Below are 23,718 nucleotides of genomic sequence, written 5' to 3' on the forward strand. Positions count from 1 at the left end.
GAACTGCAGTTGGTGTAACTTTTAGTAACACCAACGTTAGAGTTACACTGTCATAAGACCAAAATCTCTTTGTTTTATTAGATAGCCAAACATTGTGTTACTTGAACTTATTTTGGATTACTTATGTTATTTCAAGTAATGATTACACTTATTTTTAAATAATGGTGTTAACATTTACACTTCCCATGTCAGCACATTTACACTTCCAGTAACTTCACATTTACACATACTATATCCTCACATTTACACTTTGAATATCTTCACATTTACACTTCCAATTTAGTCAGTTTTACACTTTATTTGTTCACATTTACACTTCTCCTATATTCAAATTTACACTTCCTATTTGTTCTTATTTACACTTTTTTTTGTTCACATTTACACTTGGGCTGTCACCACATTTACACTGCATTCAATTTAATTTCAGTGTGTTTACATTCACACTTTCAGTATGATAACGTTGACACTGACAGTGTTAACATTTACACTTTAAGTGTGTTAACATTTACACTTAAAGTGTAAATGTGACTAAATTACAAGTGTGATAACAGTTACACTTGCAATTTAGTCACATTTACACTTTGAATAAACTATGATTATAAATGCCAAAAAATAGTCAACCATTACACTTCATTAGTGTAATTTACCATTACACTTCATTACTGTAAAGCTTACACTTGCAAACATTGCCAACCACAGTACAAAACATTCTTTTCTAAGTTCAAGATTACCAAACAAAATACATTTTAAAAAAAATATGTCCACAAATTGTTCACTTTTTCGACAACACAGCCTTAATTTTGCGCTTCTTTTGTAACTTGGCCCATAAATCTTCTTTTCCAGCGATAAACCCATTCAACTTTGCTTCAAAAATGTCTCTGTTGACATTTATGTCAGCTAGAACAAGCGTCGCCACCAACTCGACTACCAAGTACCGTCGATTCCTCTTCCTCTCCAAGTCTGGATGCTCAAAAGGTTGACCCTCGTACATCAGCATATACATCATACAGAAAATCCCTGATTCTGTTATGTTAGGAAGGGGTGTTTGGCGCCTGAACGGGATTTGCCGATGCTCAAAGCTAGTAATCTCATATCCCCTGTCCGTTCTGACGTCCAAATAATCGCTAACAGCTGATGCCACTTGGCGAGTAACATTGCACATTTGATCGATCCCGATTGGCATGATGTTGGTAGTCAAGGAGATCAACAGTTTGTTGTCCAAAATTTATACACACGCATGTAAAGTGCCCACCAATGATGACAGGTACGAAGATAAACTCGGCATTCAGGTTGAAAGTTTTATCACAGTCCTGGATGAAGGTATCCCAAATGTGATACAACCGATCGGTGATGTCATTAGATCGTGAGCCGCTTCACGTATATCCAAAAGCCGCATGATACATTCTTCGAGGAGTGAGTGAGACTACATAATAAAAGTAAGAACTAATGTATAACTTTTAGGCTTTGTGCGGGGGGGTGTACCATATGACGTATCCCAAAGAAGGCCATCCTAGGAAGTAAGTGTTCAACAGACTCCAAATGGTTCAAGCAGAAAAAACCCCACGACTCAATGACAACAAGCGACATTACAACCTCGGGAAGCATGGTCATGATGTCGGACCGGTAGCGCGGCATGCCCTCTTTGTACCAAGAGATTGATTCACCGCAATAAAACACACGTATAATAGTAAGAAATTGAGAAGTAGTTACAAATTAAATATCGTAACTAATTGGCCCCGTTATAAGAGTAAAGCGGGTACTAACGAATTTTCAAAGTTGTAGTCGTCTAATAAGCAATAGTCCACCGCATGCTTTCGACGTGATTGAATACCCCTGACCAAGCTTTGATTGTTCCGTAAGAAGGTCGAGACAATAAGAGTCGCGTACCCGGAGCCCCCATCACAATTGAGCAACCAAGCCATCCCCCGCCCCCGGGGATGACTCCGTACGGTGACAAAGGTTGGCTACTCGACGATCGCTACGACGCTTGAACAACAACGGGCGCTTTCGCTGTATGGCTACAGGATTGACCACAGGGCTTCCTTCTACGCGTTTAGGGGTGGGACCGCAACACGGGGACGTTATCGTACGTAATCTCTTCCTCATCGTCCGGACTCCGCTTCGTGCAACATTGGAGACCGGTTCGACCTTGACCATACTTTTCCTGAATTGGGTTATCCTTGAGCGAACGCTATCCCTCACTTTGTTATGGTCACTCAGGATAAGAATCGACACCACTTCAGCCCGGACGAGGTTCAGAACGTCCCTCTCACCTAAGGCGCAGTCAAATAGCTTCCCATTGAAAAGCAGCATGTGTATCATCATGTACACCGGACGAGGTTCAGAACGTCCCTCTCACCTAAGGCGCAGTCAAATAGCTTCCCATTGAAAAGCAGCATGTGTATCATCATGTACACCCCGCAATCAAACGCAGAATAACCCGTACCTTGCCATTTAAATTCGACATTCACAAATTTTAACCCGACAACCTTTGAACCTCTAACAAACCCTTTAGACTCCAGATACGCACCCATTAAATCACACTTTAAAAGGAATTTAAAAAAAAAAAGTAAATTTAAAAACAGTGTTTACAATTCCAGACTACATCAACACTAAAGAACAAATTAAGGTATGCTATTTATAATTATTACCGCAATACGGGAAATTCCAAAATATGGAAGCTTCTCAAAATCATCGTCGTATCGACGGTTGTCCAAATACTCTATCTGCTCGAAAACGAAGTTTATGCATGCACAACTGTAATGATCATTATTGCCAGATAAGATCGGGATGAAGACCTGGCGGATGTGACAACAAAGACATAAAAGATACACTCAGTAAAAATTTCAGATTTACACTTTCAATAATTCGTCACATTTACAGTCCCTGTGTCATGACATTTACACTTTCCATATATTCACATTTACACTATATATGTCATGACATTTACACTTCATATTTAGTCACCTTTACACTCCCTGTGTCATAACTTTTACACTTCACTATAACTCACATTTACACTTCCTATGTGATGACATTTACACTTTCCATATATTCACATTTACACTTTATATGTGCTGACATTTACACTTCCTATTTAGTCACCTTTACACTCCCTATGTCATCACATTTACACTTTCTATATAATCACATTTCCACTATACATCATGGCATTTACACTTCACTATGTATCACATTTACACTTCATATTTCATTACATTTACACTTCACAATATCTCACGACATTTACAGTTCACTATGTCCCACGTTTACACTTCATATGTCATGACATTTAAACTTTACATATATTCACATTTACACTTTATATGTGCTGACATTTACACTTTCTATTTAGTAACCTTTACACTCGCTATGTCATCACATTTACACTTTCTATATAATCACATTTACACTATACATCATGACATTTACACTTCACTATGTATCACATTTACACTTCATATTTCATGACATTTACACTTTCTTCTTAATCACATCCAGGCATTTACACTTTCTGTGAAAATCACATATACACTTTCGGTGTGATGACATTTACACTTCACAATAGGTCACATTTACACTTACCATATCAGATCCAAGTTGAAATGGAGATAAACAGGATTGAATCCAAGCATCCCACCCAGCCCAAATTTCGTCCTTTTTGTCAAGAACAATTCCTTTCTTCTTGGCTTTCCAAATATCCAGTGCAGGGCTCTGTTCAAACGAAGGGCAGCGCTATTAAATTTAGACACTTACGTTACAATTAAATTGGAACTATAAAAATTGCATTGAGTGAGGATAAGGCAAGTACGGTGTGACTAAGCCCGAAGAAACAACGAGAGGATGCAATCCAGTGCGGTTTGGTCATACATCATCTTATTGATTAGTAGGCACCAACAATCGATTATGAAATTCATAACTTCTGTCCAGGTTCAAGGGTTAACATGTCTTCCGTGACACGAAGAAAAAGTCTGAAAAAACTGCCAATTCTTCCCTACAAAAAAAGAAAAAATTATATAAGGCGAACATGGTTACGACAACATATAAGTATTAATATGTTTGACATAGAAATTAATCGACTCACCCTTTCAACCAAGCTTCTGATTTGTTAAATACGTATTTCAGGACGTATTTCCTTTCCTTAAAAACACCCTTAAATAATTTCTTATTCAATTCATGCAGTCTACAGAACAAAGCCCCTGCTCGGCATGGGTTCCCCACAATCCATGGTGCAAGTCGATTCTCGGGGACCACTTCTATGCACCGTAAGGGCTCGGGTGAATGAAATAGGAAAGGGTGGTGATCCATATTACTCAGGGGGGGACATAAATTTCCCGACCACCCGGGAACGGTTTGGTTGAGAAGGGCTCGCCACATCGGTCGTTCTAAACTCCTCACCGGAACCCCTTAAATGGCTCGGCTAGCTCTGCAAAGAGATATAAATGTACACCGAAATTAAGCATGCAACTTAAACTCGAGGAGGGTGCTTCAACAACCACCTTATCTGCTCCCTCTGCAACATCCATGGGCTTGTCATCATTCTGAAATGAACCAGGACAACCGGGTTGTTCAGTAAGGCCCTCACCTTGCTCGTTGACCATGCCACTACCAATCTCTAATCCTTCTTGCGATGCATCTTCACGGACTGTGGTCGAAACAACGTCAGGCTCACCATCCAGTGCTTTCGTACCACTAACTTGGCGTCAGTCAACGGGCTGTTCCACTCCCGGTGCACCGCTAACATCCACAGCCTCACCAGGCACTAGTCCAACCACGAGTGGTTCGGGCCCACGGCAGGGCCCCTGGTCTTGGGGCGACTCCATGTCCATGCCCTGCACAGCCTCATCTTGGACTGTCGGTGCACCGCTAACATCCACGCCAGGCACTAGTCCAACCACCACTGATTCAGGCCCACGGCGGGTCCCCTAATTTTGAGGCGGCTCCATATCCATTCCCTGCACAGCCTCGTCCTGTTCTCTCGGTGCACCACCCCGTGCCACTTCACCGTCACCGTGTCGACAACTTTTTCAAAGCGTTATCAATATCATTTGTCGCTATAAATTTCAATCGAAATGAAGATGATCCATCTTCAATTGACGGACTACCACATCCGCATCCACCTTGTTTGCTACTTTTGAAAAAGACGCCCCCTTCACCGAAAATGGCCCCTGTTCTTGAGCGACTCCATATCCATACCGCGCACAATCTCATCCTCACCTATCTCGTACGCAGCCCCTCTACCGCTTCACCACCACCATGACCAATATCGTCAAACCTTGCAACGCGTTCTCAATATCGTGATCGAAATAAATTTTAGTTGAATCAAGATGAACCATCTTCGATTGATCGACCTACCACATCCGCATCAACCTTATTCGTTGCTTCGACTTACACTTCTCAACAACATGTTCGGCTTTCTCGGGGCACCACTAGTGTCGCACTTCCCCTCCCAAACTTTCCCGCTCCTCGTTCAATGAGGGCTTTGTGTAAGCTTCTTCAACTTCATCCGGGCTATAAATTTTCTCTAGAATCTGCCGATCGTTAATGAGTCAAGTCGTCGGTTAAATCTAGCCCGCATTCCTCTTCCTCTCGTCGACAGGCTTCGTTAAGTTCAGCGGTGTTGTAGAAATCAGCGGTCTCTATTACTCGTGACATCGCCGCATCACTGTTTTATCACCCAAATCAGAATCTTCGCAAGTGATACTGAGCTCTACAGAGAGGCGTAAACTCGAACTTAGGAACCTTGGTCTTTCTTTTCTTGCTTGCCTTTGTTTTTTCTTGGCACTGTTTTTTTTTTCTTGGCCAACATCTGACAATGAGGGAGCGTTATCATTATACTTCTTCATTTGGGAAGCTAAATTTCCAACTTCTTCAACATATTCCTTCACCTTTGCACCTTCAAAAAAAGCTTGCGTCGCTTGTGACGGAACAAGATCGATTGAAGAAGAAGCACCGTTGTTAAATTCTTAAGCATTGCATTTTGCATCCGTATACCAGGAATAGAAGGCCACAGCGTTCCTTTGAATCTTCAAGTACAGCTCGTGTACACCCTACAGTTGGTAACAAAAAAAGATTTAAGAGTCTAGATACACAAAATATACCTGCTCAATATATATATATATATATATTAAAAAAAATATGCGATTAATTAAACATTCATAACATAAATCTTACATCTACAGCCCTAGCTTTCAACTCATCGTCATCTTCAACACCGGGAGTGAGTTCAATCTGAATAAACTTCTTATCGGGTGATGTACCCGATGTTGAAATCAGAAGAGGCGTAGGGCTTGCCAATGGCGCCTTGGGCGCGCCAGCTATAGCCAACATCGTATTACCAGTGTCCTTCTCATCAGGGGTCTTGTTTTGACATCGCGGGTACTTCACCTTCGACAAAGTTAGTCGACCCAGTGGCCCCACATCCGGCTCATCCTTTAACCTATTCGATAGAGTTTTCAGATCCCAAAGCTGAATAAGTGGAAGGCCATCTGGGGAACTCTTGCCACGGTAATCATACCGCTGAAAATAAGTAATCATAAGGAAAGGGATACAACCAAGCAGATGTGACTGCACGCTGCGAGCCTCGGCTGCAGCATTAGCTCAACATTCTAATACATACGAGCACCAATCATACTCCGGTATGGCACTCACATCTTCAACCACTTTCAAAAGTTTGATTTCAATGCCGTTGTTCAATGTCGGCGCAAGGAATGATGAAATGCTAAGAAGCACAAACAGGTGGCAGAATTCATCACCTCCATCTTTGAATTGCTCTGACTCAATATAATTGAAGACGTCTCCTAAAGGAATAGAATCAGAATTTGATTTCACTTTGAACTTTTTGCGCCACAGTTGTTTTATTCGCACATATTTTTCATCTTTAGCACCAGGCATATGTCCAGTAGGTACTATTTCCATCTCTCTCTCACCAACAGGTAACATGAAATAGTCAGAGGCATCATACTTAGTAACCATAAACTCCTTCAACTCCGACGCCCTGAAAACATGAGAACCATCGCTGAAAGCCTCAAGAAATTCAGGAACATGTGAAAGCGGGAAAGTTCGAGTTTAAGATGAAGCAGCCCCCAAATCCAATCCTCTCGTACAACGGCTCGTTGGGCAATGTTAAGCTTACCAATAAGCTTGTGAAGCCGGTTGGGGCGACACTTAACGGAAATGATGAGGGGTAACTTGTGGTTGTTCTTCACTTCCGTGTACTTCTCCATCGATACCATCGAATCAGGAACAAAAAGTACATAAGAAATGCACAATATCAGTCAACCTATAACAGTCTACACATTTACATTTACACTTACTCTATCCTCACATTTACACTTCCAGTATCTTCACATTTACACTTCCAATTTAGTCAGATTTACCCTTTATTTGTTCACATTTACACTTACTCTATCCTCACATTTACACTTCCAGTATCTTCACATTTACACTTCCAATTTAGTCAGATTTACCCTTTATTTGTTCACATTTACACTTCTCCTACACTCACATTTACACTTTCATTATCTTCACATTTACACTTCCAATTTAGTCAGATTTACCCTTTATTTGTTCACATTTACACTTCTCCTACACTCACATTTACACTTCCAGTATCTTCACATTTACACTTCCACTTTAGTCAGATTTACACTTTATTTGTTCACATTTACACTTCTCCTATCCTCACATTTACACATCCAGTATCTTCACATTTACACTTCCAATTTAGTCAGATTTACCCTTTATTTGTTCACATTTACAATTCTCCTACCCTCACATTTACACTTCCATTATCTTCACATTTGCACTAACAGTTTAGACAGATTTACACTTTATTTGATCACATTTACACTTCTCCTATTCTCACATTTACACTTTCATTATCTTCACATTTACCCTTTATTTGTTCACATTTACACTTCTCCTAAACTCACATTTACACTTCCATTATCTTCACATCTACAGTTCCATTTTAGTCAGATTTAGAGTTTTAGTGTTCACGTTTACACTTACTCTATCCTCACATTTACACTTTGAATATCTTCACATTTAGAGTTCCAATTGAGTCAGATTTACACTTTATTTGATAACATTTACACTTCTCCTATCCTCACATTTACACTTTCTATTTGATCACATTTACACTTCTTTTAGTTCACATTTACACTTAGGATGTCCTCACATTCACAGTCCCAATTACATCACATTTACAATCCCCAAAAACAGGCTCGATTAAAACCCTAACAAATACATTGACACTACCCATCAATTCAGATTTACACTATGAATTTAATTAAAAATTCAAACACACAATAAAATCACATAAATTGAAACACGCAATATAACAATTACGACTCAAGCATAATTTGCAAAATTAAAAAATTTAAACAAAGAAAAGAATAAAGGATGATCAATGAATTACCTTCAAAGTGAGGTAAAGAAACAAAGATAGGAACTACAAGGGTTTGAATGCGATAAAATATAGAAAAGAAATGGAATTGTTGTATTTGGTAAGCAAGAGAAATGGAACAGTAAGGAATTGAAAAGAAATGAAGAAATGTGAGATGAAAGACAGGAATAAGGAAGGACGGTTTTTTGAAATTATGAGGAGGTTGTATGAGATAGTGGAGGGAAGTTGAATAACGTGCAAGTGACTGATGAGGAACATACATGCAGAATGAACAGTAAATCTAATAGCCTAATAAGAGAGGTAATTAGTCTACATATTATTATAATGTTATAAGTTGCTTTTTGGTGTAATCTTAGCCATTCATCCTCACAATCTAAAGGCTCTAAATGGGACTTATGGACTTAATGACTTAAGGTGGACTCACTTGATCCTTCTTCTCTCTCTCTCTCTCTCTCTCTATATATATATATATGTATATATATATATATATATATATATGTATATATATATATATATATATATAGAGGCAAGATCCGGTGAGTCCACCTATATATTTGAGTCCATGAGTCCATAAAACAATATCACGCACTATACAAAACAATATCACGAATTTTTTTTTTCAAAATTTTTTTTTCCGAAAAAGTTTCTTTTTTTTTTCTTTTTTTTTTTTTCTAAAAAAAATTTTTTTTCGAAAATTTTTTCTTCAAATTTTTTTTTCCGATTTTTTTTTTTTCCGAAAAAGTTTTTTTTTTTTTTTTTTTTTTTTTTTTTTTTTTTTTTTTTTTTTTAAGCTGTGATATTGTTTAGTATAACGTGTGATATTGTATTACAAAATAATATCACGATTTTTTTTTCAAATTTTTCTTTTCGAAAAAGATTTTTTTTTTTTTTTTTTTTTTTAAAAAAAAAATTTAATGTATGCTGTGATATTGTTTAGTATAACGTGTGATATTGTATTACAAAACAATATCACGATTTTTTTTTCGAATTTTTTTTTCTAAAACTTTTTTTTTCTGTTGTGATATTGTTTAGTATAACGTGAGAAACTGTGATTTGTGATATTGTGTAGTATAACGTGTGATATTGTATCATGGACTCACGGACTCAAAAAGATAGGGTGGACTCATGTGATCCTAATTTATATATATATATATATATATATATATATATATATATATATATATATATATATATATATATATATATATAGAAGAGATCAACTAAGGCCAACATATGTATTTGAGTCCATAAGTCCTTCTAAGGGCCATTGGATCAAGGCAATGGAAGGCTAGGATTTGATGTCAATATGTGGCTACAAATTAATCCCTCCACCTTTTCTCTAATTAACTCATCAATTCAATAAAACAACCTCACTAATCATTCTTCATCTCATTATCACAACTCCTCCTCCTCTCTCTACATCTCACTTTTCTCTCCTCTCTAAAAAAACCCAAAAATCCCAATAAACCAAAACCCAAATAAATCACCCACTCCTCTCATCTTCATTCACCACCACCCACCACCACCCCACCCGACACCAACTCACCACCCACCACCCCCGCCGCCGCAACCTCGGTTTTTTTTTTTCTTTTCCGTTTGGTGTTAATTTTTATGTTTTGAGTTGTTTTTTCCATTCATTTTTTTTGTTGTCTTTTATTTTATTTTTATTGTTGTTAGTTCTCATTTTTTTTATTCATTTTCTCAAATCTCTTCTTGTTATACGTTTATTTTCTTTTAAGATTTCGGGTTTTAAATCTCGTTTTTTTTTGTGAGATACTTTTTTTTCCATCTAAGATCTACTAAAATATTTTTCATAAAATTTGTTGTTTTAATCTTAGCTATATAAAAATTCTTATAATTTGTTGATTTTAATCTTATATTTGACATTTTTATATAAAAATGATATAAAATGACTAAAGTTACACTGTTATGGGCAAAAGTTATACTGTTATAGACTAAAGTTATACAAAAATTGACTAAAGTTTTACAAAAATTGACTAAAGTTTTACAAAAATGGACTAAAGTTATACAGAAAAGGACTAAAGTTATACAAAACTTGACTAAAATTATGCAAACATGGACTAAAGTTATACAAATAAGGACTAAAGTTATACAAATAAGGACTAAAGTTATACCAAAATGGACTAAAGTTATACAAATATGGACTAAAGTTATACGAAAATAGACTAAAGTTATACAAATATGGACTAAAATTATACAAATATGGACTAAAGTTATACAAAAATAGACTAAAGTTATACAAATATGGACTAAAGTTATACAAAAATAGACTAAAGTTATACAAATATGGACTAAAGTTATACAAAAATTGGACTAAAGTTATACAAATAATTGACTAAAGTTATACAAAAACTTTAGTCTTTATTTGTATAATTTTAGTCAGTTTTTTTATGACTTTAGTCCTTATTTGTATAACTTTAGTCCTTATTTGTATAACTTTAGTCAGTTTTTGTATATATTTAGTCCTTGTTTGTATAACTTTAATCCTTATTTGTATAACTTCAGTCATTTTTTGTATAACTTTAGTCCAAATTTGTGTAATTTTAGTCCAAAATTGTATAACTTTATTACATAAGAGTATAACTTCAATCATTTTTTGTATAATTGTAGTCCAAATTTGTATAATTTTAGTCCAAAATTGTATAACTTTAGTCCTTATTTGTATAACTTTAGTCCTTATTTGTATAACTTCAGTCCAAATTTGTGTAATTTTAGTCCAAAATTGTATAACTTTATTCCATAAGAGTATAACTTCAGTCGTTTTTTGTATAACTTTAGTCCTTATTTGTATAACTTCAGTCCTTATTTGTATAACTTCAGTCCAAATTTGTGTAATTTTAGTGCAAAATTGTATAACTTTATTCCATAAGAGTATAACTTCAGTCGTTTTTTGTATAACTTTAGTCCAAATTTGTATAACTTTAGTTCAAAATTGTATAACTTTAGAACTATAAATTCAGATTTGAAACAACACATAAGAAGATGATATTAAAAAAAACCAATAAGTCAAAAAAGTACAATAAAAAAACTTCAATAACAATAATAAAAAATTAACCAATAAGTAAAAAAAAAACAAATAACAACAAAAAAATAACAACAAAAAAACCAAAACCAAACCAAACAAAAAAACCAACAAAACAAACTTGTATGGTTGTATAACTTCAATTTATACAATGTATAACTTTAGATGTTAATAGTGTAACTTTAATGTAAAAAGTGTATAACTTTAGTCGTAAATAGTATAACTTTAATGTTTTAAGGGTATAACTTTAGTCGTAAATAGTATAACTTTAATGTTTTAAGTGTATAACTTTAGTCGTAAATAGTATAACTTTTATAAAAACCAAATAAATATGAAAAATCGTAATTAATCAACAAATATTAAATCTGAAAAAAAACTAAATAATAACAAAAACCGAAAAAACCAATAATAACAAAAACAAAAAACCAAATAACAATAATAAAACCAAATAACCAAATAACAATAACAATAACAATAACAATAACAAAAAACCAAATAACAATAATAAAACCAAATACCAAATAACAATAATTAAAAACAATAAACAAAACAAAAACAATAAAAAATCAAAAAAACAAACACTGATTGAAGGAAAGGAACGAAAAAAAAAGGACGAAAAAAAAGTGACGAAAAAAAAGAATGAAAAAAAGGAAAAAGGGAGAGCAGGGAGGGAGAAAGGAAAACGGAGAAAGGGAGAAAGGGAGAAAGGAAGAGCAGGGAGGGAACGCAGCCCAGATCTGGGAAGAAAAAAGAAAAAAAAATGAAAGGAGGAGAAGGAGGTGTCGGCGGCGAAGGGAGACGGCGGCAAGGCTGGTGTTGTTGTTGCGGTTGCAGTGGTGTTGTGGTGGGGCGAGAAAGAGAGGAGAGAGGGTGACGGCGTGAGGAGGTCGCAGGTGGTGGTTGGCGTGGGATGCGTGGTGGTGGAGTCGGGATTGGTTGTTGGTGGTCCCGGTGGTGTGGCCTGAAAATGTGGGTATTTTTTGTTTTGGTTGGAGGACAGCCGGTGGCGGAAGACGGGGGTGGTTGTCGCACGGTATGGTGGTGGTGAATGGTGGTGGTGAATGGTGGTGGAGTAAAGGAGGGAGGACGGTATGGTGGTGGTGAATGGTGGTGGAAAGGTGGTTTGTTATGGTGGTGTTGTCGATGAAGTTGTTATTGTTTATTTTTTTTTGGGTTTTTTTTTGTTGGTTTTTTTTTTGTTGATTTGGTTTTTTTTTTGAGAGAATGAGTGTATGAGAGAAGTGTGAAAGAATGAAGAATGAGGAAGTGGGTAGGGAGATTAGAATGGTGGAAGAGTTGTACAAAATTAGGAGGAGTTATACACAATTAGGGAAGGAGATTAGGGAGGTTCATTTGTGACCCTTGAATGAGATGTAATCTCATCCCTCCATTCCTTCCATCCTAAGGTCCTTATAAGGACTTAGGGACTCATAAGATGTAAGGGCCTTATGAGAACCCTTCTCTCTCTCTCTCTCTCTCTCTCTCTCTCTATATATATATATATATATATATATATATATATATATATATATATATATATATATATATATATATATATATATGAGAAAGGATCATGTAAGTCCACCTTTTTTGGTTGAGTCCATAAGTCCTAATCTAGACCATTAAATGTAGTAGATAAGTGGTGTAGATTAAATTAAAGTGGATGGCCAAGATTAAAACAAACCAAACCCTAATTCTCTCACATTTCCCTCACTTCTCATTCTCTCACATCTCATTCTCTCACATCTCACTCACTTCTCTCTCTCTCACATTTCTCCCATAAATCCGCCGCCCCCGAACCAGGCCACCACCAGTCAACCAGCGCCGCCCTCGCCACCACCAAGTTGACACCACTATCACGCCATCTTCCCTTTCTCCCTCTTCTCCTGCCGCCGCCAGCCTCCTCGGCCGCCTACGCACCAGGCCATCACCGTTCTTCCCTTCTCCTTTTTTTTTCAGATCCGTATTTTCAGGTTTGTTGGGTGTTTTTTGAGGGTGTCGGGCGGTGGTGGTGGAGTGTTTATGTCGTGGGTCAGGTTGGGGTTTGGGTGGTGATGTCGTAGGGTGGTAGTGGGATAAGGTTTTTTTTTTCAGTTTTTTTTTTCAGTTTTTTTTTTCTACTGCCGTGTGGGTGGGTGGGTGGGTTGGGATGGGAAACATGTTTGTGGTGGTGTAGTGCGTGATGGGTCTGTCGTCTTTTTTTTTTTTTCGTTTTTTTTTTTTCAGATTTAAAATAATAAGTTGTTGGTGATGGTGTTGGTTTTTACGATTTGGAGGTGGTGATGCCGTGGTTGTGGGGTAGGATGGTGGTGGTGGTATAAAGTTACACTTTTGAGTACTAAAGTTACAAATTCAATGACTGAAGTTACCGTTGTAAGACAATAAAATTACAATTCTATTGACTAAACTTACACCTCTGCACTAAAGTTACATTTTTGAAGGACAAAAGTTACACATAAAAGGACTAAAGTTACAATAGCAATGAATATTAATTCAAATTTTTACATACAACCCACTATACGACTAAAGTTACGATTCCAACGACTAAAGTTACACTTGAAAGGGGTAAAGTTACACTCGTAAAAGTATATAAATTCAAATTTATGCATAGAAACCACCATACGACTAAAGTTACACTTAAAACGACTAAAGTTACACCTAAAACGACTAAAGTTATACTTGTAAAACAAAAAAGTTACATATATTTTTGTTAAAATTACATAAATTCAAATTTATAAACTCAAAATTTCATATACACAATGACCTTAAAAGCTAAAAATTCCACTCATAAATCAATAAATGACTAAAGTTACGCTCATAAAGAAGAAAAGTTACACTCAGAAAATGATTGGCTAAGAATAGGACTTAGGGACTCAACTGAACCTATCTATCTATCTATCTATCTATCTATATATATATTAACTTGGTGTTTAAGTGAACGAGTTTAAAAACTTTATAGTAAAACTCATAATCTTTAAAACAAAACTCGAAAACTTTATTATAAAACTCAGAAATTACACAAGTTGTATTACCTCTAATGTAGAATCTATGAACTTTGCACAATAGTGGTCTTTAGATTTGTTGAAGGTCTATGAGTTTACGTCTAGAAGGTTACAAGGCTACAACTTTTAACTTATTCTAATATTGTTGTGTGGAGTAATTTAAAAGGCGAAATTATGGAGATTATAAGAGCAACTCCAATGTTAAGTTAGGATTCTACTAACTTGGAGTTCAGATTTACAAACTACTGTTTTCTTCATTCTTTTTTATCTTCCCATTTTTGTGTTATTTAGTAATTTCACTAGTTATATCTTTAGTTACACAAAAATTCTACCGTACTCCTGGAGAACGGTACTCCTCACACACAAACACAATCCACCCAAATGAAATATTATAATGGCTTGTGTGTGAGGAGTACCATCCTCCGGGAGGACGATAGAATTACTCTTAGTTACATGTGAGCATTAATATATGATTTTTTCAGAGATACTTTAACTCATTATCTCCAATATGCATATCTATATCTAATGATGAGGATGAAGAGATACAAGAGAATTAAGAAAATAATGACTTCGGTATGTATATATTCTTAACTTACTCTAATGTTATATTGTAATGAGTATCACTAAATACTAATTCTTATATTTTTTTTAATAAAGGTTTATTGGCTTTATACTATATTCGACAATGTAGGACGACTTTAAAATCGAAACTTCGAAAGCCCTTATTTTCTTATTTTATTACTGTTTTTTCATTGATAATGTGACTATATTGTTGGATTCATTTGACTGGAATATTGTTGTTGTATTTAGTAGGCAGTTTTGTTTAAAATTGCATTATAAAGACATTGTTGTTTGATTAAGATGTTATTAGTGATTTTATTTAACGTAATTATATTGTATTTTACTACATTGTTGTTCTCTAAAAACATGATCACATGATCACCAATTTTTGTTATTATTCATTATTTTTTGTAGGAGATCCGTACCTTTTCTCTAAAAAATTCTCTACCGTCTCTCTAAATAAGAGAAAAAACACCCCAAATTAATTTATTTTGTTACCACCATCTCCTCCCTTCCTGCCAACCTTCCTCTTCTCCGCCTGCTCGTTCACCGATGATATGCCCTGTTTGTGGCCTATCTTCGGCGATCCTTACTATGACTCGGATTTTTTCAAATTTGACCCGGTTTTCTACCCAGTATTTCTGAAATTGGGTTGAAATTCTGGAACCATAATCCTCCCCCATTTCCTTTTATAGATCTTGTGTGATTGTTTGTTTAGCTTTTGTCAAGCTCTGTGTGTTGTTAATACGTCTTGCATGTTTCTTCCGTCCCCTATTTTAGTCAAATTGGTTCCTCATTGTTTCGTCGGTGTCTGTTCCAGCCATTTTTGGCTTTGCATGTACCCAGAGGGGGTGTTCCCCCCACCCCTCGCCCTCTCCCCCACTTGCCTGGGTATGACCTTATCTCTCCGGTTTCGAGTTGGGTTGTATTTTGGCATCGATGATGGGTCTTGTCCTTGTCATTGGTCATGTATGGCGATGTTTGAGTTCTCCTGGTGTTCCTCTCCCCCTCGCCCCTCTCCCTACCTTTTGGGCTTAGTATGCTTGTATTTGGTTGATGTCTCTTTAGAATCTCTTTGTTGCGTTAGTTGCATGCTTGGCTTAGTTTGGTTGGTTTCGGCCTTATGTTTTTCTATTGTTGGGGACGATAGGAGCCCTTTTTATTGTGAGCTTGTCAATGCTGTTATGGGTTTCTTTGGATATGTCGGTTTCTTGGGCGGCGTCTTATGGTTTCAGAATGGTCTTTGGTTTGTACTGGGTTGATTTTGATCTTAATCTGTAGTTGAGTGTCTGGGCAGGTTCGAGTTAGGTGGGATGGTGGCTTTGGTTGGGTTGGATGTGGTGGTTTTCCATCTATCTTTTCATGATGCTTCTTTTATTTCTTTTAATATCTTTTCTTTTCCTCCAAATAATCTCCTGCTGTGGGAGACTCACCTCTAGCGGTGGGTGGTTAAGGGTGTCATGTCCCTCTATCACTTGGATTATGCTTCCTTTTGGATTCCGTTTGGAGCTCTTTGTTCTAGTATTTAAGTTACAAGTCAAGTAAATAAGGACTTCTACGAGCATGGGTGTCCTGTCCCCGTGAGTTCGTGTTTGTGTTGGACGTTGCATGTCAAATTTCTTGGTTTGTTGGTCCTACGATTAAAGGGTTCGATCTCTAAGGTGTAGGAGATTTATCTCCGTCGATGACAGACTTCGTCGTCTTGCTTATCATCTTGTCTTTCTACGCTCTTTTCGCAAGAGCGTAAGTACACCTTGCTATTCTCACTTTGCGGTTCGTATGCATCGACGGTGCTTGGAGGTCTTCCGTGTGTATGAAGCTCGTACTAATGCCCTCGATGCTTTAGTTTGTCTTGATGTAGTTTTAATTTTAATAATGGTTATGTAATCTTTAGGCTTGGCTTTGTAGCACTAGATTTGGTAGTCAAGTATCTGGTACTACTTAGTCGAATAACTTACTCTGTAACACTTGGTATATTGTAAGTTATTCATTGCTTGTTGTCAAAAAAAAAAAGGTGCATAAATTATGGAAGCAATTAGATGGCTAGAGTACATAAAAGATATATGTATATACGAAAAAAAAGTATTACAATTGGATCGGATTCGAATATGAAATGGGTATGGCTCGAGTTTGAAATGGGTATGGGTTGGGTTTGAAACAAGCATGGATCAAGTTCTGGGTCGGGTTTTGGGTTGGACTTTGGAGATGGATAAATATACAAAGTGATGGGGGGTAAATATAGATCATCAAATTTTGGTTAGATAGTGAAACAATTTTATTAATGATTTGAAATAAACTACAAATGACTACTCAAACACCTATTCCAATAAATTAGCACCACTTACTGAAAATAGTTTGGTTAATTTATATTCTATAAGATTGGATTGTACTAATAATTAGTTTCGTGTACCCAAAAAAAGTCTTCCTAGGGTTCTATGGAAGGTGTGTCCTAGGTCATCTATGCTGTCTCCTTCTTGCTCAAGGATTCTATCTACATCGTGTATGTAGGTTGTTCTCCGTCTTTCTTTGTCTTTGATACGTTTTTTTGCTGCGTTTTCCCTGTGTTTTCTAATTAAGGAAAGTTTAGGGTTTTACTGCTTTGGCGCATTTTCTTGGTGATCTGCTCGAAATTTTGTGCTGTTTTTTGGCTGTTTCTTTCGCACTACAGTTGGGAAAGTTTTCCTATGGAGCGTGGGAGGAGTAGCAAGGGGAAAGGGGTGATGGGGGAGAGCTCAGAAGGTGGGAGAAAGACTTTAGTTTGGGATGCTAACGAAGATGAGGGCCACGATGAACAAGCGGAGAAGATCCTCGTTGGGAAAATTTGGGCTACGAAGACGATAAACAGTAAAGCAGACATCGATACGATGCTAAGGCTATGGAATCCAACGGGGAAGGTGATGGGTAATGTACTCGATGCCAGGGAGAGAACTTTCATATTCCGGTTTGAGGATGACCGGGATAAGGCTAAGGTGATTGAGGGCCAACCATGGCACTTCGACAAGTTTGTATGGTGTTTCAATGAGCCTAGTGGGGAGGGGAAGTTTTCTGACACGCCTCCTGATCGGTTACCAGTTTGGGCTCGTATATATGATCTCCCGATTAAAGGACGAACTAACGGGGTAAATTTGAGGAGGCTGGGGGAGCAACTGGGTACATACGTAGTGCGAGACGACACTCCTTACCCGGAGATGGAAAGGGCGGTTCGAATTCGAATACTGCATAATATCCGTAAGTCGCTTCAACCGTCGGTTGAAATAAGGCTGTCTGATGGGAAGGTTACTTTCGATGTCAAGTACGAGAGGTTGCCTTTGTATTGTTATGGGTGTGGCGTATTGGGTCATGGTCTAAAAGATTGTGAGGGTGACCCGTATGATGAAGATAATCTGCAATATGGGGAGAAGTTGCGTGCTTCGCCATGGAAAGGTGGTAAGGCGGGTGTGGCTGAGGGGCGTAAGACTAGCAGGGATTTGAGACCGGAGTTTGAAGAGGAGTACCGCCGTAGTGAAGAAGAGATGATTGAGAAACTGAAACAAATAGCCCTATCTAGCAAGTTAAAAGTTCAGAAGGTTACAAAACGCGTGGAGCTGCGGAGTGCGATGGAGGAGAGTGAGCAGGGAGTGATGGAGAATGGTGGGTTAGGTGGTATGGGGTCTTTGAGGTGGGATGTTGATAGAAGTAAGGTAGGGTAGCCCGTGCTAGATAAGGCTGCTGGTGATAGGGGTGGTAGTATGGGGGGAACTGAGAAGGGAAGTTCATTGGTAGTAGGGCACCCGTGTGGGTCTTCGTCGGAGGTGATTAATGTAGAGGCAGGAATGGTGGAGGGGGCCGTGCTGGGGAGAGATAGTGTGAGAAAATGGCAGCGGGGTGAGCGTGTGGGACGAGGGGAAGACTCGATTTCTACTGAGCTAGCTGATAGCATGGTTATTAACGCGAATAAAAAACGGATGAGGACTGATGATGAGGGGGAGGATGTTATTGTTTCGAAGAAGATTTCTTGCCACAGGGATGTGTATATATCTGAGGCGGAGGTTGACCCGAGTCAACCCCGCCGGGCCCAATGAATCTTTTGAGCCTTAACTGCAGGGGGCTAGGCAACCCCGATGCAGTAGGCGGGCTCCGGAATCTTATCCGGAGGGAGGCCCCAGCTTTGGTCTTTTTGTGTGAGGAGATGAGGTCGGTTATGTTACGTTTTGAAGATTATTATAGTATGGCGGTGGACAGTGTAGGGCGGTCTGGGGGTCTTGCTTTCTTGTGGACAAAGGATATTCATGTTGTGTTTCGCTCTGCTTCTATTCATTTTATGGATTTCGATATTCGGATAGATGAGCTTGGATGGAGGTGTACAGGGTTCTATGGGTGGCCGGCAGTGCAAGATTGTCACTTGTCTTGGGAGCTACTCCGGTCTCTTGCAGCTGAGTCACGGGCTCCATGGTTGTGTGTGGGGGATTTCAATGAGATACTTTTTGCAAATGAGATGAAGGGGGGGAGTCGGGCATAGTGGAAAATGAACAATTTTCGAGATGTTGTTGATATGTGTGAGCTGAGTGACTTAGGTTTTGAAGGGTATGAGTTTACTTTCGATAACGGACAGGCTGGAGTGGACAATAGATAGTGTAGGTTGGACCGCGCGATGAATAATGAAGGCTGGCGGGAACTTTTCCCTTATGCGAAAGTGATTAATATGAGTCGAGAGTGGTCGGACCATTCGCCCATTAAGGTTGTTTTGGATGGTCGTGAGAGGCTTGATGGGCCCAGAAAGAGAAGCTTCCGTTTTGAACAGATATGGGTCGGTGAAGCCGGGTGTGAAGAGACCATAAAGAAGACATGGGAGGAAGAGGACTGGAATGTTGTGGATACGATTGCTAGGTGTGCACGGGAATTGCCAAATTGGAAGGGGGTGAGTATTGGAAAGATAATGAGAGATTTGAATCGTAAGAGGAAGCGGTTGGAGTGGTTGAATACGAATGAGAGGACAGCGAGAAGTGTGCGGGAGAAAAAGGAAGTTATGAAAGGCATTAATAGTTTACTTAGACAGGAAGAAGTATTTTGGAGGCAGAGATCGAGGGCCTTATGGTTAAAGGAAGGTGATAGTAATACCAAATATTTTCATAGAAAGGCGGGTCAGCGGAAGAAGAAGAATCGAATTGGGAAGATTGTAGTTAATGGTGGGAGGATTATGACCGGGGATGAGGAGATCAAGGGCGCATCAGTAAACTTTTTTAGCTCTTTATTTACATCTTCGCAGTCGAGTGGATTTGACGAGCTGCTGAGTGGCGTAAAGGATAGAGTGACAATGGCGATGAATGAGAGTTTTAAAGCTGAATGTAAGGGTGACGAGGTCTTTGAAGCGTTATAACAAATGCACCCCCTGAAGGCGCCTGGACCAGATGGTATAAATGCTCTGTTTTATCAAACTTATTGGCATATCGTGGGTCCCTCTGTTACGCGTCTGGTACTTCGTATCTTGAATGGTAGTGAGAACCCAGCTGTTATAAATAGCAATCATATTGTTTTAATCCCTAAGAAGAAGGCACCAAATAAATTTACTGACTATCGGCCGATAAGCTTATGCAATGTCTTGTACAAACTAGTGGCTAAAGTGCTCGCAAATCGACTGAAACAATTTCTGGGAAGTTTGGTCTCGAAGAACCAAAGTGCTTTTACTCCTGGAAGGTTGATTTCTGATAATATCTTGATTGCCTTTGAGATGTTTCATTACATGAAGAATGCTCGTAGTAGGGGAGGTCATATGGCGCTGAAGCTGGATATGGCAAAGGCGTGCGATAGAATAGAGTGGGTGTTTTTGGAGAAGGTGATTCTAGCCATGGGATTTGATGGGAACTGGGTGGGTAATGTGATGATGGCCTTTGTACCGAGTAGAGGATTGCGACAAGATGATCCGTTATCTCCATATTTATTTATTGTTTGTGCAGAGGTACTGTCAAGTATGATTAGGCGTAAAGTGGAAGAGGGAGTGCTACATGGTATCCGGGTGGCGCCAGTGTCACCGGTTGTTTCTCATCTTTTCTTCGCTGATGACAGCATAATATTTGTTAAAGCTAATGAGGCCCAGGCTCGTGTTGTCATGGAGTTATTGAGTCAGTATGAAAGTGCATCTGGGCAGCTGGTTAGTAAGGAGAAGACCACGGTGTCATTTAGCAAGGGTACAGTTGCTTGGCGGAGGGATAAGGTGTCATCAGTCTTAGGCGTACAGGTTGTGCAGAAGCAAGGAAAATACTTAGGCTTACCGACAGTTATAGGTCACTCCAAGCAGGTTGTCACTAAGATTGTCCGGGACAAATTGAATAATAAAATGCAAGGTTGGCGAGGTAAATTATTTAGCAGAGCAGGTAGGAAAACTTTGATAAAGGCAGTTGCCCAATCTATACCTACATATGCAATGAGTGTTTTTAAGTTACCAGCTAATTTTTGTGATGAACTCCGTTCTATTGTCTCAAGATTTTGGTGGGGATCAGAAAATGGTAAAAGGAAAATTTCATGGGTAGCATGGGAGGTTTTGTGATGGTCGAAGGCTAGATGGGGGGTGGGTTTTCGAAATTTTGGAAAGTTTAATTTAGCCCTATTAGCGAAGCAAGCATGGCGATTAATATGCGACGAGGGAAGCTTGATGGTCCGAGTGTTGAAGGTTAAGTATTTTCCGAACTGTTCTTTTATGGATGCTGTGGTTGGGAATAACTCGAGTTATACTTGGAGGAGTATTTGTGATGTCAAGCAAGTAATGGGGTTGGGGGTGCGGAAAAGGGTGGGTGACGGGAAGGAGACAAAGGTTTGGTTGGACCCATGGATTCCGGGGACTGCATCATGGTGTGTGATTTCGCCGCGAGGAGGGTTCGACTTGGAGATGAAGGTCGAAGAGTTAATGGTGGCGGGGGAGTCTAGGTGGGATAGAGAGAAGGTTGAGGCTATGTTCCTACCTTTTAAAGCGGAGAGGATCATGAACATACGATTGAGTGAATTAGTACGGGAGGATAGTTGGTGCTGGGATGGTGCGCGTGATGGGGAGTACTCGTTTAGGGAGGGATACCGGCTGCTAGCAGCGGAGGAGTGTGAGGAGGGGGAGCAGTCCGACACTTCTATGGTCAGCTGGCTTTGGAAAATGATTTGGAGCATATCGGTGTTACCACGTATTAAGGTGTTCATGTGGCAGCTGTGTAGAGATGCGCTTCCGGTTAAAGACAACATAGCAACTCGCTTTCGGGATTTTGATGGGTCTTGCCCTCGGTGTCACGTTGTTGCGGAGTCATGTATCCATGTTGTTCGAGATTGCGGTTGGAATGAGGAGATATGGGAGATGGTCGGGTTGGAGGTCTTTAGGAATCATAACAGTATGTGTATACGGGAATGGGTGGAGGCTGAGTTCCGTGTTATGGGGGACGAGGAACGGGTTCTTTTTATGACTTCGTGCTGGGTGATTTGGGAGCAGAGGAACAAGTTATTATTCGACAATGGGAAGTGGACAAGTGAGGAAGTTGCAAGGAGAGTCACAGACGTAGTTTGGGAGATGGCGAGTATAAAGATGGATAAGGCTGATGAGGAAAGGGGGAGGGGAGAGTCAACATGCGCTGGTAGATGGGGTAGGCCGAGTGATGGTACGTGGAAGATAAATGTCGATGCGGGTGTTAAGGAGGGGCTGGGTGTTGGGTTGTGATGAGTCATTTTTGTATACACTTTTATGCCTCCCCTTTATATTATTTGAGACGTTTTGCGTGCTATTTTATGCCATTTACATGCTTATTAAGTCAGAATCTAGTTACTACCGCATTTTGGTATTTAAATGCAGGAATCATGCATTTGTGAAGCAAACGAGCACACCGGAGCACCGCGGAGCTGGCATATAGGACACACGCTGCATGGCACGAATTTATAGGAGATAAAGACAAGATTTGACATGGATTTGTTCGAAGAACCGAAGACCATAAGCCAAACTCGACTGAGTTTCACCAAACTCGATCTAGTTTCGGCCTGAATCGGCTGACGTGTCTTTTATTTCCGGATATTCTATTTTACCTAATTTCTATAATATGTACTCGGACGAATGAATTTGGGTTACGCTTTTCATACCTAGAGAAGGCTTAGAAGAACTTTTTAGCAGTAAGAAAACTTTCTTAGCATTCAGATCTAGAATTCTTTGCATCCGAATTTACGGTACTTTGTTTATCTTTATTTACTATTAATCAATTTAGTTTCTGTTCAATTATTAGTATCTCTTATTTTCTTTTATGCTTTCAATCATGTCTTCTATAATTATTATTGTTATTATTTTAATTAGTATGCGTGGCTAAATCGTTCATCTAAGGAGAAGGGGGATCTAGGTCGATTAAAAGGGGATTAATGAACTAATTATTAGTAAGACCGCTTAAGTTATCGTTTGATTATTGTTTTCTTCTAATTATTTGATTTAGGCCTGAATCTCTAATTAGTATAGCGAATTGATATTTCACCGACCGGGTTATATTCAATATAGACTACGGTAATCAGATAGGTAAATGTTAATTATAGCGATCGCATGTTAATCTGAATCTAAAGGGCATAATTGAATCGATAGATCTTGTGACCTTAGATAACTTGGTTGACCTTCTAATCACTAAATTGCATCTTCGGATAATCAACTTAGCGAACCCGATTCCCTAGACTTTTAATCTTTATTGTTTACAAACTTTATTTATTTGCTTAATTAGTCG

At 38.5% G+C, this 23,718-nt stretch overlaps 1 protein-coding gene across 1 annotated transcript; it reads left to right on the forward strand.

Moving 5' to 3' along the window:
- Positions 1-19,646: 19,646 nt before the first annotated feature.
- Positions 19,647-20,372, forward strand: LOC141588170 (uncharacterized). Its single transcript, XM_074409624.1, has one exon. It carries the CDS (start codon positions 19,647-19,649, stop codon positions 20,370-20,372), a length of 726 nt encoding a protein of 241 aa, XP_074265725.1.
- Positions 20,373-23,718: the final 3,346 nt, after the last annotated feature.

Source organism: Silene latifolia, chromosome 6 (assembly GCF_048544455.1).
Source record: "Silene latifolia isolate original U9 population chromosome 6, ASM4854445v1, whole genome shotgun sequence".
Taxonomy (NCBI): domain Eukaryota; kingdom Viridiplantae; phylum Streptophyta; class Magnoliopsida; order Caryophyllales; family Caryophyllaceae; genus Silene; species Silene latifolia.